General features: G+C 45.3%; 1 protein-coding gene and 1 non-coding gene across 4 annotated transcripts in view; one reads left to right on the top strand and one right to left on the bottom strand.

Annotated features, from left to right (window-relative positions):
• Nucleotides 1-6,920: 6,920 nt before the first annotated feature.
• LOC119929194 lies at nucleotides 6,921-7,058 on the top strand. Its single transcript, XR_005451330.1, has one exon. It is a non-coding gene; the product is annotated as a small nucleolar RNA SNORA7 (small nucleolar RNA).
• A 3,126-nt stretch (nucleotides 7,059-10,184) lies between these two features.
• FHAD1 (forkhead associated phosphopeptide binding domain 1) overlaps nucleotides 10,185-14,562 on the bottom strand; it is a 109,250-nt gene continuing 104,872 nt past the window's right edge. For all 3 annotated transcript variants that reach the window (XM_038746864.1, XM_038746863.1, XM_038746865.1), the window contains one exon: nucleotides 10,185-10,483. In XM_038746864.1, the coding sequence (XP_038602792.1) occupies nucleotides 10,364-10,483 (120 nt within the window). In that variant the 3' untranslated portion in view covers nucleotides 10,185-10,363. The remainder of the gene's footprint in view (nucleotides 10,484-14,562) is intronic.

The raw sequence follows: 14,562 nt of genomic DNA, 5'->3' as shown, positions 1-14,562 counted from the left end.
ATTGCTCTTGTGTTTGTTTTCTTATAACCTGGAGCAGGAACTGATTCTCTATCTTGCTGTGATTTTGAAACTAATGGGGAGTTTCTCTATGGGAGAGCTGAGAAATACTGTGCTTATGAATGAGGAGCCAGGATGAGTGATGGCCTAGATTATTGCTGATTTGCCCAGACATAGAAAATTCGGGGTGGTAACATTTATTTGGATTACAGATTCTAGGGAGCATTTGTGTTCATTTAGGATCTTGGTCGGTGGTGCTCCAGAGCAGGATTTAAGGAAGGAAGAAAGGGAATGGATCTTGGTTTTGTAGTTCGCAAGTGCACTGCACCCATTGGGTGTTTAATAAAGACAAACACTACTTACTGGAAAGAACCAAGGGAAGGAAAAAGAAGAGCTTAGGGGAGAGAAACTGAGGAGGACGCTCACTCATTCTGCAACTTCTAGAAAATGTCTGTAACCTAAACAATAGCATATTCATTAGAGGAGAACACCTGTCCGTGACATCAGATGTCTGTCAGGGCCCTAAACCTTTAGATTGGGGAGTAGCAGTTGACACTGTCTGTCTCAGCAGAGCTTTGGCTCTAGGTTGGAAACTGTCTCGCAGGGGGAAAGATATCACTTGAAAAGGGATTTTAACAGAGGCAGGCTGGTGAAGGGGGAGGGGGAGAAGAGCAAATGCTGATAGCGTTTCAGCAAAGGGCTAGGGTAACTTAGTCATCACTGGCTCACAGTATTTTTCCTCCCTCCCACATTCGGTTCTCTCAGATTGCTGCTTCTGTGGGGTGGGAGGAAGCCAAATTATGAACAAAAACAGTTTTAATAGAGGCTGGGGAGGGTTGGGAAGAGGTCTTGGGGTAGGAGGGAAGGGACCGGCAAGGACAGTGCTAAACCAGGTCCTCCATTCAAGTGCTGCCAAAGCAAAGCAGCAAGGAGTGAAGCAGGGGGAGAATGAGAGGAAGAAGAGACCTGCGAAGAAAGAGCAAGGGAGAGAGACTGATGTTAAATTTAGCACCTACCTAGCACTTTACAAACACCAATTTATTAATTAATCACAAACACTAGTTACTCATCAAAAACCCAGGAATTAGATAGAGAAGATTAGGGAAGGAGGCTGACAGAGCCCAAGTCTCCAGCCAAAATGCTCATAATATTAATAATAATGGTGGTATTTGTTAAGTGCTTACTATGCACCATGCACTGCACTAATCACTGGGGTACACAGATACAAGAAATCAGATAATAATGATAATGCTATTTGTTAAGTGCTTGCTATGTGTCAGGCACTGTACTAAAAAGCACTGGGGTGGATACAAGGAAATTGGTTTGGACACAGTCTCTGTCCCACATAGGGCTTCCAGTCTTAGTCCTCACTTTAAAGATGAGGTAACTGAGGCCCAGAGAAGTTAAGGACTTGCCCCAAGTCACATAACAGACAAGTAGCAGAACTGGGACTAGAACCCAGGTCTTTCTGATTCCCAAGCCTGTGCTCTATCCACTAGGCCATGCTAAATCAGACACATCCCCTCTCCCACATGGAGCTCACAGACTATTGTCCCACGTGGGTAGGGCCTCCGAATTCCAGGGCTCAGACTCCATCTCATCTCTTAATTAACACGTGGCCCAGTGCAGGGAAAGAGAACATGATCATTCCATAACTCCAAGCTCCATGAGAACAACAAATAGAACATGAGAAGCAGAGTGGTCTAGTGGATAGACCATGGGCCTGGGAGTGAGGAAGAATCTAGGTTCTAATCCTGGATCTGTCACTTGTCTGCTGTATGAACTCAGGCAAGTCACTTCTCTTCTCCGTGCCTCAGTTTCCTCATCTGCAAAATGGAGATTAAGACCGGGAGCCCCATATGGAAAAAGGACTTTGTCCAACATGATCAGTGCTGTGTCTACTCCAGTGCTTTAGTACTGTGCCTGGCACATAGTAAGCACTTGACAAACACCATTAAAAAACAAAAATTAAAGGTTGAGGTCAGGAGAGGCAGAACACCTACGTGCAGGTCATTATAAACAACCCTACTTGATAGAAATCCATTTTGTGGTTGCCTTGGATACCTCATGGACTTCTTTGAATATGATGATTACCTCCTTTAAAATTAGTCGAGATCGGGAACTGGAGATGCTGAAAAAGCAGTGGTAATTGCCCAGCTGTACCAGAGCTGTTGTCATGTCTGAATGTTGAAAGACAGTCATGCCCTGGTCCCAGAAATAATTTTGGGAAGTCCTAGGGGGCTGCGATGAAAATACCCAGTGTTGCAAGAGAAGCTGAGCCATAACTGCAGGGTGACACATTAGCAACTTCCACAAAACCAACAACTTCAGAGAACTCAAAACAAATAATAATTGTGGTATTTGTTAAGCACTTACTATGTACAAGGCACTGTACTAAGCTCTGGGGCACTAAACTAAGCACTGGTTTTGAGCAAAATAGAAGCAGTGAGAAGTAGCCCCATAGCACTGTGTAATAATAATAATGGCATTTGTTAAGCGCTTACTATGTGTGAAGCACTGTTCTAAGTGCTGAGGGGCGGATACAAGGTTATCAGGTTGTCCCATTTGGGGTTCACAGTCTTAATCCCCATTTTACAGATGAGGTCACTGAGGCACAGAGAAGTTAAGTGACTTGCCCAAAGTCACACAGCTGACAAGTGATGGAGCTGGGATTAGAACCCATGACCTCTGGCTCCCAAGCCTGTGCTCTTTCCACTGAGCACACTCCATCTCTTCTCTGTATATAGCTGTAATTTTGTTTATTCGTATTGATGTCTGTCTTCCCCCCTCTAGACTGTGAACTCATTGTGGGCAGGGAATGTCACTTTTTATTGTTGTACTGTACTTTCCCAAGTGCTTAGTATAGTGCCCTGTACACAGTAAGTGCTTAATAAATACGATTGAATGAAGGAATGAATGAAGCAGTGCGGTCTAGTGGATAACGCACAGATCTGGAAGTCAGAAGGACCTGGGTTCTAATCCCAGCTCTGCCACTTATCTGCTATATGACCCTGGGCAAGTCATTTCACTTCTCTGTGCCTCAGTTACCTCAAATATAAAATGGGGATTAAGACTTTGAACCCCATGTGGGACATGAATGTGTCCAAGCCTTATTAAGCATGTATCTAACCTCAGCGCTTAGTACAGTGCCTGACACTTAGTAAGTGCTTAACAAATACCCTTTTTTAAAATGAAAAGCAATAATGAGAGTTACATTTTTTTGCTTTTTTTTCCTGCTCTATGACAGTACACTTATCATCCTATCCCTCCCTAGCTGTTGTCAGGAACAGCATGAAATAACTAGTAAAACAGGACTTTTAAGACTCAAGAATGGGTGGCAGAGGGAACATCAATCAATCAAGTGATTGTAAATACTGAGTTCTTACTGTGTGCAGAGCCCTATACTAAGCAGTTGGGAGAATGCAGTACAATAGAAGTGGTAAAGATGATTCCCGGCCTCAAGGAATTTACAATCTAGTGGAGGAGCTGAGGGGGAGTCTCATTCTCTGGAGGTCTTGAAAATTAGGAAAAATTCAAATCCACCATATGGAGCATGTGGAGGAAGAGGAGGGAACCCGATGACCTCTTTAGATTCTTTCCAGTGCTAGTCTTCTGTGAAACTAGATCGTTGTGGTGCCATCTTCCCACTTCAACTCTATCACCCCACAGGAAGTTGCGAATGTGACACCTCCCGCCTTCACCTCAGGGCTCAACACATAAGTTAACAGAAGCTGCTAAAAAACAACCCTATCAAATGTCCTCCTACCCCTACCAGTGTGGATCACTGACTGACCTAGACAGGAAGGCAGTGAGAGAAACTCCCTAAGCACCATTTGATGTAGTCAGGTCACTCGGACCTCTAGAGGTGGGGCAGGGCTGCTGTGAGGGCTCTCTATAATTCCAGAGAGCACTGGGGCCAGGGGGGAGGGTCCCTTACCAATTTAAATAATAATAATAGTGATGGTATTTATTAAGCACTTACTATGTGTCAAGCACTGTTCTAAATGCTGAGGTAGAGGCAAGCTAATCATGTTGGATGCAGTTCCTGTCCCACATGGGGCTCACAGTCTTAATCCCCACTTTACAGATGAAGTAACTGAGGCACAGAGGAAGTAAAGTGACTTGCCTAAGGTCACACACAAGACAAGTGGCAGAGCCGGAATTATAACCCAGGCCCTCTCATTCATAGCCCGTGCTCATTCTACTAGGCCATGCTGCTACCCTGTTGCGGCTAGTGGAGCAGGATGCAAAGGGGTGGAAGAATAGAGGAGCACAATTTACGCAGGAAAGCCCATGGATGTTTTTACTGACACAATGAGAGACTTACCAAAGGAGAAACTCAATCACCTTGCCTGCTCCTACTCATCTCGCTACTCTCCTACTACAAGCCAGCCTGCACACTCAACTCCTCTAAATGCCAACCTTTTCACTGTATCTCCACCTCATCTATCTCGACGCCGACCTCTCGCCCACATCCTGCCTCTGGTCTGGAACGCCCTCCCTCCTCATATCTCACAGACAATCACTCTCCCCTGTTCAAAGCCTTTTTGAAGGCACATCTTTACCACGAGGTCTATCCTAAGTCCTCTTTTCCTTTTCTTCAACTTCCTTCTGTATCACCCTGACTTGCTCCCTTTATTCATCCCCCTCCCAGCCCCAACATTTAGGTACATATCTGTAATTTATTTATATTATGTCTGTCTTCCCCTCTAGACTGTAAGTTCTTTGTGGGCAGGGAATGTGTTTGTTATATTGTTGTATTGTACTCTCCCAAGTGCTTAGTACAGTGCTCTGCACACAGTAAGCACTCAATAAATACGACTGACACACTGACCAACTGACTCGCCTCCGACCTCTCGCCCACGTCCCGCCTCCGGCTTGGAACACCCTGCCTCTTCTTATATGACAAACATTTATTCTCCCCACCTTCAAAGCTTTATTGAAGGCACATCTCTTCCAAGAGGACTTCCCCGACTAAGCCCTCCTTTCCTCTTTTCCCACTCCCTTCTGCATCACCCTGACTTGCTCCCTTTATTCATCCACCCACCCCCCAGCCCCACAACACTTATGTACATATCTGTAAATTTATCTACTTATCTATTTATATTACTGTCTGTCTCAACGCCTCCTGTGTTGAGAGAACATGAACCCAGAAAGTGGATCTATTGCCCACAGTTATCTACAGTCCTCCCTGGACTCAATAAATAGGGAAGCAGCATGGCTTAGTGGCAAGAGCATGGGCTTAGGAATCAGAGGTCGTGGGTTCGTATCCCGGCTCCGCCACTTATCAGCTGTGTGACTGTAGGCAAGTCACTTAACTTCCCTGGGCCTCAGTTCCCTCATCTATAAAATGGGGATGAAGATTGAGCCCCACGTGGGACAATCTGATTACCTTGTATCTACCCCAGCACTTAGAACAGTGCTTGGCACATAGTAAGCGCTTAACAAATACCAATATTATTATTATTATTATAAATCTGCTAAAAATGATGAAATCCTGGGAAAGTAAAAACACTATCAGTACTGACATGTTGAAGGAAAAGAAATATAGCATTTGGTTCCCATGGGGAACATGGGCGTTGAAAACCATTTAAAAACATAATGAGGCACATAATCATTATCAGTGATATTTATTGAGTGCTTACTGTATGCAGAGTTCTGTTTTAAGTGCTTGGGACAGTACAATACAGCGGAGTAAGTAGGTCTGTTTCCTGCCCACAACGAGTTTACAGTCTAGAGGGGGGATGCTAATAATTATAGTTACTGTCATTCAATTGTATTTATTGAGCGCTTACTGTGTGCACAGCACTGTACTAAGCGCTTGGGAAGTACAAGTTGGCAACATATAGAGACGGTCCCTACCCAACAGTGGGCTCACACTCTAGAAGTTACTTGTTAAGCCCTTCCTACGTGCCAAACATTGTTCTAAGCCCTGAGGTAGCTACAAGTTAATCAGGTAGGACACGGACCCTGTTTTGCATGGGACTCAAACTCTTAATTCCCATTTTACAGATGAGGTAACTGAGGCCCAGATAAGTTAAGTGACTTGCCCAAGGTCACAGAGCAGACATCCATGGCCCTTAAGCAACTAGGGTCAAGGTACAGATGGAAATAAGCTACACATCTTGCATGAAAATGGTCAAATTGGTAAGCCGCAGTTCTTCAATCTCTCGTCTTGTCTTATGCTGTCAAGTCATCTCTGACCCATAGCGATACCATGGACACATCTCTCCCAGAACACCCCACCTCCACCTGCAATCGTTCTGGTAGTGAATCCATAGAGTTTTCTAGGTAAAAATATAGACGTGGTTTACTCGAGTCTCCACCCTCTACTCTCTCCTGTGCCACTGCTGCCCAGCACAGGTGAGTTTTGACTTGTAGCAGATTGCCTTCCACTCACTAGCCACTGCCCAAGCTAAGAATAGATAGGCCTCTGTTTGACTCTCCCTCCTATAGTGGAGACTGGTAGTGTACTGAAAACTCTCCAGGTGCGACCCTGAGAGGGATCTTCAACCTCACCTAGCATCATAACCACTTGAAGATGTCCAGGCCAAGAAAGGACCAATTATTTTCTCACTGCTAGATTGTAAACTTCTTAGCCAGAATGTAAGATCCATGAGAGCAGGGATCATGTTTACTCTGTCCTCTGTCCTGGAACGCCCTCCCTCTCCCCAACCTTCAAAACTTTATTGAAGGCACATCTCTTCCAAGTGTCCTTCCCTGACTAAGCCCTCCTTTCCTCCTCTCTCACTCCCTTTGGAGTCACCCTGATCTGGTCCCTTTATTCATCCCCTGTCCCAGCCCCACAGCACTTATATCCATATCTGTGATTTAATGTCTGTCTCCTCCTCTAGACTGCAAGCTCGTTGTGGGCAGGGAATGTGTCTATCTATTGTTATACTGTATTCTCCCAAGCACTCAGTCCCCTCTCAGAGTGGCACCTGGAGAGTTTCCAGTGCTCTACCAGTCTTGACTATGGGAGGAAGAATCAAGCAGAGGCCTACCCATTCCATTCCTAGCTTGGGCAGTGACTAGTGAGTGGAAGGCAATCTGCCACAAGTCAAAACTCATCTGTGCTGGGCAGCGGCGGCATGGGAGAGAGTCGAGGGTGGAGACACAAATTCGCTGCGTGGAAGGAGGCAATGGTAAACTACTTCCATTTTTTTTACCAAGAAAACTCTAAGGATCCACTACTAGAACAATTGCAGATGGAGGTGGGGCATTCTGGGAGAGATGTGTCCATGGCTTCGCTATGGATCAGAGACGACTCGACAGCATAAGACAAGTGCTTAGTACAGTGCTCTGCCCACAGTAAGTGCTCAACAAATACTATTGAGTGATATATTAAGAGCTCAATAAGTACCATTGATCAATTCATAATCACCCACCACCTGCCAGCCCACCTCGAATGGCAGAGAAGACCTCAGGAACAGCCTGAAAAGATGGACTTTTCTAGCTATTTCATAGCCCCCGTTTCAGCAGTGATAGACCTGGGTGATTGTGCCAGAATGCAACAATTTGCTAAAGAGAAGTACTTTGTCTGCACAGCCTCACACCCAAATTAGCCACCACTGCCTCAGAAAGGGGAAAATAACTCATAATGACAGAGCAATGTTGCAAGATTCTGGGAACAATGAATCCAAGAGCTGCAATTACCAAGATAGAAATTGGGCTGCTATCATTAACTGATCTGGGGAGAATGATCCAGAGATGTGACAGTTGGGGGAGTGAGATGGGAGGGATGAATCAGACTTGGAGACTGGTTATTAAAGGTAAGGGTATAGGTGATTGTTCCAGTCCACTTTATTACATAACCCTAGCAACTAGGCAGAGCTCCGTTTATGATCCAATGGAATGACTGAGCCCCCTTTTTCCTCTCCTCCTCCCCATCCCCCCACCCTACCTCCTTCCCCTCCCTACAGCACCTGTATATATGTTTGTACATATTTATTACTGTATTTATTTTACTTGTACATATTTACTATTCTATTTATTTGATTTTGTAAATATGTTTTGTTGTCTGTCTCCCCCTTCTAGGCTGTGAGCCCGCTGTTGGGTAGGCACCGTCTCTATATGTTGAAAACTTGTACTTCCCAAGTGCTTAGTACAGTGCTCTGCACACAGTAAGTGCTTAATAAATACGATTGAATGAATGAATATGTTGGTACAGATTTACTACTCTATTTATTTTACTTGTACATATTTATTATTCTATTTATTTTGTTAATGATGTGCATTTAGCTTTAATTCCATTTGTTCTGACGACTTGACACCTGTCCACATGTTTTGTTTTTTGTCTGTCTCCCCCTTCTAGACTGTGAGCCCGTTGTTGGGTAGGGACCGTCTCTATATGTGCCGACTTGTACTTCCCAAGTGCTCAGTACAGTGCTCTGCACACAGTAAGCGCTCAATAAATACGATTGAATGAATGAATGAACTTGGCTCTGAGAATCAGGAGATGTGGGGTCTAGCTCCGGCTCTATCTGTTGGGGCTGTGCCATCAGTGGAGAATCAGTCAATCTATCAATAATCAATTGTATAAATTGAGTACCTAGGTGTAGATTTTAGTCTGAAGAACCACCTCAGGAGCTCTGTGGGATGGGCAGAGCGGGAATTCTGAAAAACAGCTGGTGAATGTGGATGGTGAAGGCCACGTTATACTGCAATGGCACAGTGTGGGCACTCTGCCATGGCCACTTGGGCTGAAAATGGGTGATGCCTGTGAAGAGCTTTTGCAGGAAGCAACGTGGCTTAGTGGATAGACCATGGGCCTGGAAGTCGGAAGGACTTGGGTTCTAATTCCAGTCCCACCACTTATCTGCTGTGTGGCCTCCTGCAAGTCACTTCACTTCTCTGTTCCTGAGGTACATCATCTGTAAAATGGGGATTATGACTATGAGCCCCATGTGAGGCATGGATTGTGTCCAAACTGATTAGCTTATACCTTTCCCAGTGCTTAGAACAGTGCCTGGCATGCAGTAAGTGCTTAACAAATACCACTATTATTTGGGTAGGGACCGTCTCTATATGTTGCCGACTTGTACTTCCCAAGAACTTAGTATAGTGTCCTGCACAAAGCAAGCGCTCAATAAATATGATTGAATGAACTGATGAACGCCATTAAAAAAAAACCCAAAACATGCTGCACTCCTGCCCGCCTTGTTTGTTGCACTTGGTACCCCATAACTATCAGATAATTAAATCGTCTGCAAAGGTTCCAGGTCCTGTATCAATCAATAGTGTTTATTGAGTGTTTACTGAGTGCAGAGGACTGTACTAAGAATGTGGGAGTCCCTGTCCCACATGGGGCTCACAGTCTCAATCTCCATTTTACAGATGAGGTAACTGAGGCTTTTACAGTCAGACTCTGGCTTTGGAGTCAGAGGTCACGGGTACAAATCCTGGCTCTGCCAATTGTCAGCTGTGTGACTTTGGGCAAGTCACTTCACTTCTCTGGGCTTCAGTTCCCTCATCTGCAAAATGGAGATTAAGACTGTGAGCCCCCACATGGGACAACATGATCATCTTGTAACGTCCCCAGCACTTAGAACAGTGCTTTGCACATAGTAAGCGCTTAATAAATACCATCATTATTGTATACATATTTGTACAGATTTATTACTCTATTACTTGTACATATTTACTATTTATTTTGTTAATGATGTGCATATAGCTTTAATTCTATTTGTTCTGACGATTTTGACACCTGTCTACATGTTTTGTTTTGTCATCTGTCTCCCCCTTCTAGACTGAGAGCCCGCTGTTGGGTAGGGACCGTCTCTATATGTTTCCGACTTGTACTTCCCAAGCGCTTAGTATAGTTCTCTGCACACAGTAAGTGCTCAATAAATACGATTGAATGAATGAATGAATGAGGCCCAGAGAAGTGAAGTGACTTACCAAAGTCACACCACAGGCAAGTGGCAGAGCCGGGATTAGAACCCATGACCTTCTGACACCCAATCCCAGGCTCTATCCACTACGCCATGTTGTTCTGCATATTTTATCACACTGAAGCAGCACAGAAATTCAGCGGCCTGATTGCCAACCTCCTCTGAACTTTTGGAAAGGGGGTTCCAGGGCTCCTTGGCTCTGGCATGATTTGAGCACTCTATAAACTCACCTTCTCAAGTCCTTAAGGCTATGGTAGACACTTAGACACATTATAAATATACCTGAGAATTTATACATCCATATCTACATACACTTCCCCTGCCTCCTTAAACTCCACAATGTAACACACAACATATGTTCTGGGACAAGTTTGACATAATTTTAAAGACATTTTGTAGAATTTAGCATTTTAACATACAAGGTCAAATTCAGCTCTTATCAGAAGTCCCAGGGAGTAAAAAAACAACACACCTTACAAATGCCTGCCACTGGATTTTGAAAACACAGCATTAGTAGGGCTTTTACTTGATACTTCTTTCTTCTGCATTTCTCCTTTCTGGTCTGCCTTTGGGTTGGCTTTCTTGACTCCAAGCTTTAAAGGTAAAGGAATAAACACCTTAAATCAAATGAACTCTCTAAATACTCCATCATCTCATGTGTAGACATTCAAACAATGAAAATTGCAATGGGTTGCATAAACGCTGTCTGAGGTCTTGTCTTGTCTTATGCTGCTTAGTGGTCTCTGACCCACGGATGCATCTCTCCCAGAACGCCCCGCTCTCCATCTGCAATTGTTCTGGTAGTGTACCCACAGAGTTTTCTTGGTAAAAATACGGAAGTGGTTTATCATTGCCTTCTTTCATGCGGTAAACGAGTCTCCACTCTTGACTCTCTCTCCCATTTTGCTGCTGTCCAGCTCAGGGGAGTCTTGACTTGTAGCAGATTGCCTTCCACTCGCTAGTCATTGCCCAAGCTAGGAATGGAATGGGTATGACTTTGCTTATAATAATAATGACATTTATTAATCGCTTACTATGTGCAAAGCACTGTTTGACTTTCCCTCTTACAAGCCGAGGCTGGTAGAGTACAGGAACCTCTCCTGGTGTAATCCTGAGAGGGGTGTCAGAGGTAAATCTTGCAATTTTAGAGAAAAGAAATGAAAATAAACATAGGCCCATATGTCTGGGACCTAAAAGATATCAGCTTTGGTTTGAATGAAATCAAATGGTAGGCCTAATGAAAATCAGGCAGTGGGATAAAAGAAATGTAATTTGCATTCTCTCCCCACTTAACTGCCTTCTAATTTGTGGGGACTCTTCCATTTAGTTTGATGGGAGAACTCTGCTTGCTACTGGCTAATGACTGTGCTCTGAGTGTAGTGATATGGAGACCAAAAAGGAGGTGGGGTTTGCCAGAAGGAAATAGGGTGGCCATTGGCGCCACCAGAATAAACTAGACCCTGTAATCATATCAATCAAACAATGATATTTAGAAGCAGCATGGCTTAGTGGATGGAGCACGGGCCTGGGAATCAGAAGGTCATGGGTTCTAATCCCGGCTCCGCCACTTTCCTGCTGTGTGACCTTGGGCAAGTCACTTCTCTTCTTTGGACAGAGGCCCAGTCCTCTGTAAAATGGGGATTAAGACTGTGAGCCCAGTGTGGGACAGGGACTGTGTCCAACCCTGTTAACTTGTACTCCCTCCCAGTGCGTAGTACAATGCCTGGCAAACAGTAGGTGCTTAACAAATACCACAGTTATTATTATTATTGTTGAGCGCTTACTATGCGCAGAGCACTGTTCTAAGTGCTTGAGAGAGTGCAATGCAACAGAATTAGCAGACATGTTCCCTGCCTATAATGACATAGTTTGCCAGCATGCAGCATATTGTGATGGTGTCCTAGGGATGCCATTTTTGTAGAAGTCTGCCTATTTCTGCCCTAATTTGCCTGAACCTAGAGAATTTTCCTGGGTACCCTGGCCACCCGATTTGCTCCAGAGGGGTTGCATTCCCATCCCAGGTCCATAGGAACTTGGGTGCCTCGCCTAGGCCACCACTGGGCCCCAGAACCTGGGCACAGGAGCTGTGGCAGAGGAAGGCTGGGCACTGAAAATTAAAATGCCAGCTATAAAGGTGTCTGGTGTGGCACCCACACTGGACAGGGGAAAGACCAGCTGAAATAGACTGTCCACTGCAAAACCGGATTACTGGCTATTCTAGAAGGGAAAGTGAGAAGGACTTGTAGCTAGAGGGAGGCTTAATCAATCAATCAATGATATTTATTGAGAAGCAGTGTGGCTCAATGGAAAGAGCATGGGCTTTGGAGTCAGAGGTCATGGGTTCAAATCCCGGCTCTGCCACTTGTCAGCTGTGTGACTTTGGGCAAGTCACTTAACTTCTCTGTGCCTCAGTTCCCTCATCTGTAAAATGGGGATTAAGACTGTGAGCCCCACGTGGGACAACCCAATCACCTTGTAACCTCCCCAGTGCTTAGAACAGTGCTTTGCACGTAGTAAGTGCTTAATAAATGCCATCATCATTATTATTATTATTGATCCCTTACTCTATGCAGAACACAGCTCTTGGAAGAGTACAATATATGTACAAATCTATACATTATATATTATAAATTATTTATTTACATTAATGTCTGTCTCTCCCTGCTGTACTGTAGTACAAGCACTCAGTACAGTGCTCTACACACAGTAAGCCCTCAATAAATACCACTGTTTGATACAATGCAACAAAGCTGGTACACCCATTCCCTGCCTATAAGGAACTTACAGTCTAGAAGGGGAGCCAGACATTAATATAAATTACAGATGTGTACATAAGTTCTGTGGGGCTGAGGGGTGAATATCAAGTGCTTAACACATCAGATCTAAGTGCGTAGGCAACATGTAAGGGAGAAGGAGTAGGGGAAAATAGGTCTTAATCAGGAAAGGCCTCTTGGAGATGTGATTATCATAAGACTTTGAAGGTGGAGAGAGTGGTGATGGTCTGTGCCTAGACTGTAAACTTGTTGTGGGCAGGGAGTGTGTTTGCTTATTGTTGTATTGTACTCTCCCCAGCACTTAGTACAGTGCTCTGCACACAGTAAGCACTCAATAAATACGACTGAATGAATGAATGAATGAAGTCTGTCATATTTGGTCAGGGAGAGAGTTCCAGGACAGAAGGAGAATATGGGGAAGCATTTTGTGGCAAAATAAATGAGATCGAGGTGCAGTGAACAGTGTGTTAGAGGGGTGAAATGTGAAGGATGGGTTGCAGTATGAAATCAGTGAAGTAAGGTAGGAGGGGGCAATAAGCCCCTGCTCTCTCTCCCTCACTCCAGGCTTGCATCTCCTCCTGCCTTCAGTACATCTCCATCTGGTCCTTTCCTGGTTCTCCTCTTACCTCTCCGGTCGTTCTTCTCAGTCTCTTTTGCAGGCTTCTCCTCCCCCTCCCATTCTCTCACTGTGGGGGTTCCCCAAGGTTCAGAGCTTGGTCCCCTTCTGTTCTCGATCTACACGCACTCCCTTGGTGACCTCATTCGCTCCCACGGCTTCAACTATCATCTCTACGCTGATGACACCCAGATCCACATCTCTGCCCCTACTCTCTCCCCCTCTCTCCAGGCTCGCATCTCCTCCTGCCTTCAGGACATCTCCATTTGGATGTCTGCCCGCCACCTAAAGCTCAACATGTCGAAGACTGAACTCCTTGTCTTCCCTCCCAAACCTTGCCCTCTCCCTGACTTTCCCATCTCTGTTGACGGCACTGCCATCCTTCCCGTCTCACAAGCCCGCAACCTTGGTGTCATCCTCAACTCCGCTCTCTCATTCACCCCTCATATCCAAGCCGTGACCAAAACCTGCCGGTCTCAGCTCCACAATATTGCCAAGATCCGCCCTTTCCTCTCCATCCCAACCGCTACCCTGCTCATTCAAGCTCTCATCCTATCCCGTCTGGACTACTGCATCAGCCTTCTCTCTGATCTCCCATCCTCGTGTCTCTCTCCACTTCAATCCATACTTCATGCTGCTGCCCGGATTATCTTTGTCCAGAAACTCTCTGGGCATATTACTCCCCTCCTCAAAAATCTCCAGTGGCTACCAATCAATCTGCGCATCAGGCAGAAACTCCTCACCCTGGGCTTCAAGGCTCTCCATCCCCTCGCCCCCTCCTACCTCACCTCCCTTCTCTCCTTCTACAGCCCAGTCCGCACCCTCCGCTCCTCCACCGCTGATCTCCTCACCGTACCTCGCTCTCGCCTGTCCCGCCGTCGACCCCCGACCCACGTCATCCCCCGGGCCTGGAATGTCCTCCCTCTGCCCATCCGCCAAGCTAGCTCTCTTCCTCCCTTCAAGGCCCTGCTGAGAGCTCACCTCCTCCAGGAGGCCTTCCCAGACTGAGCCCCTTCCTTCCTCTCCCCCTCGTCCCCCTCTCCATCCCCCCATCTTACCTCCCTCCCTTCCCCACAGCATCTGTATATATGTATATATGTTTGTACATATTTTTTTACTCTATTTATTTATTTAATTTATTTGTACATATCTATTCTATTTTATTTTGTTAGTATGTTTGGTTTTGTTCTCTGTCTCCCCCTTTTAGACTGTGAGCCCACTGTTGGGTAGGGACTGTCTCTATATGTTGCCAATTTGTACTTCCCAAGCGCTTAGTACAGTG

Source organism: Tachyglossus aculeatus, chromosome 5 (assembly GCF_015852505.1).
Source record: "Tachyglossus aculeatus isolate mTacAcu1 chromosome 5, mTacAcu1.pri, whole genome shotgun sequence".
NCBI classification, from domain to species: Eukaryota; Metazoa; Chordata; class Mammalia; order Monotremata; family Tachyglossidae; genus Tachyglossus; species Tachyglossus aculeatus.
This window is presented reverse-complemented; position numbering and strand designations above follow the sequence as displayed.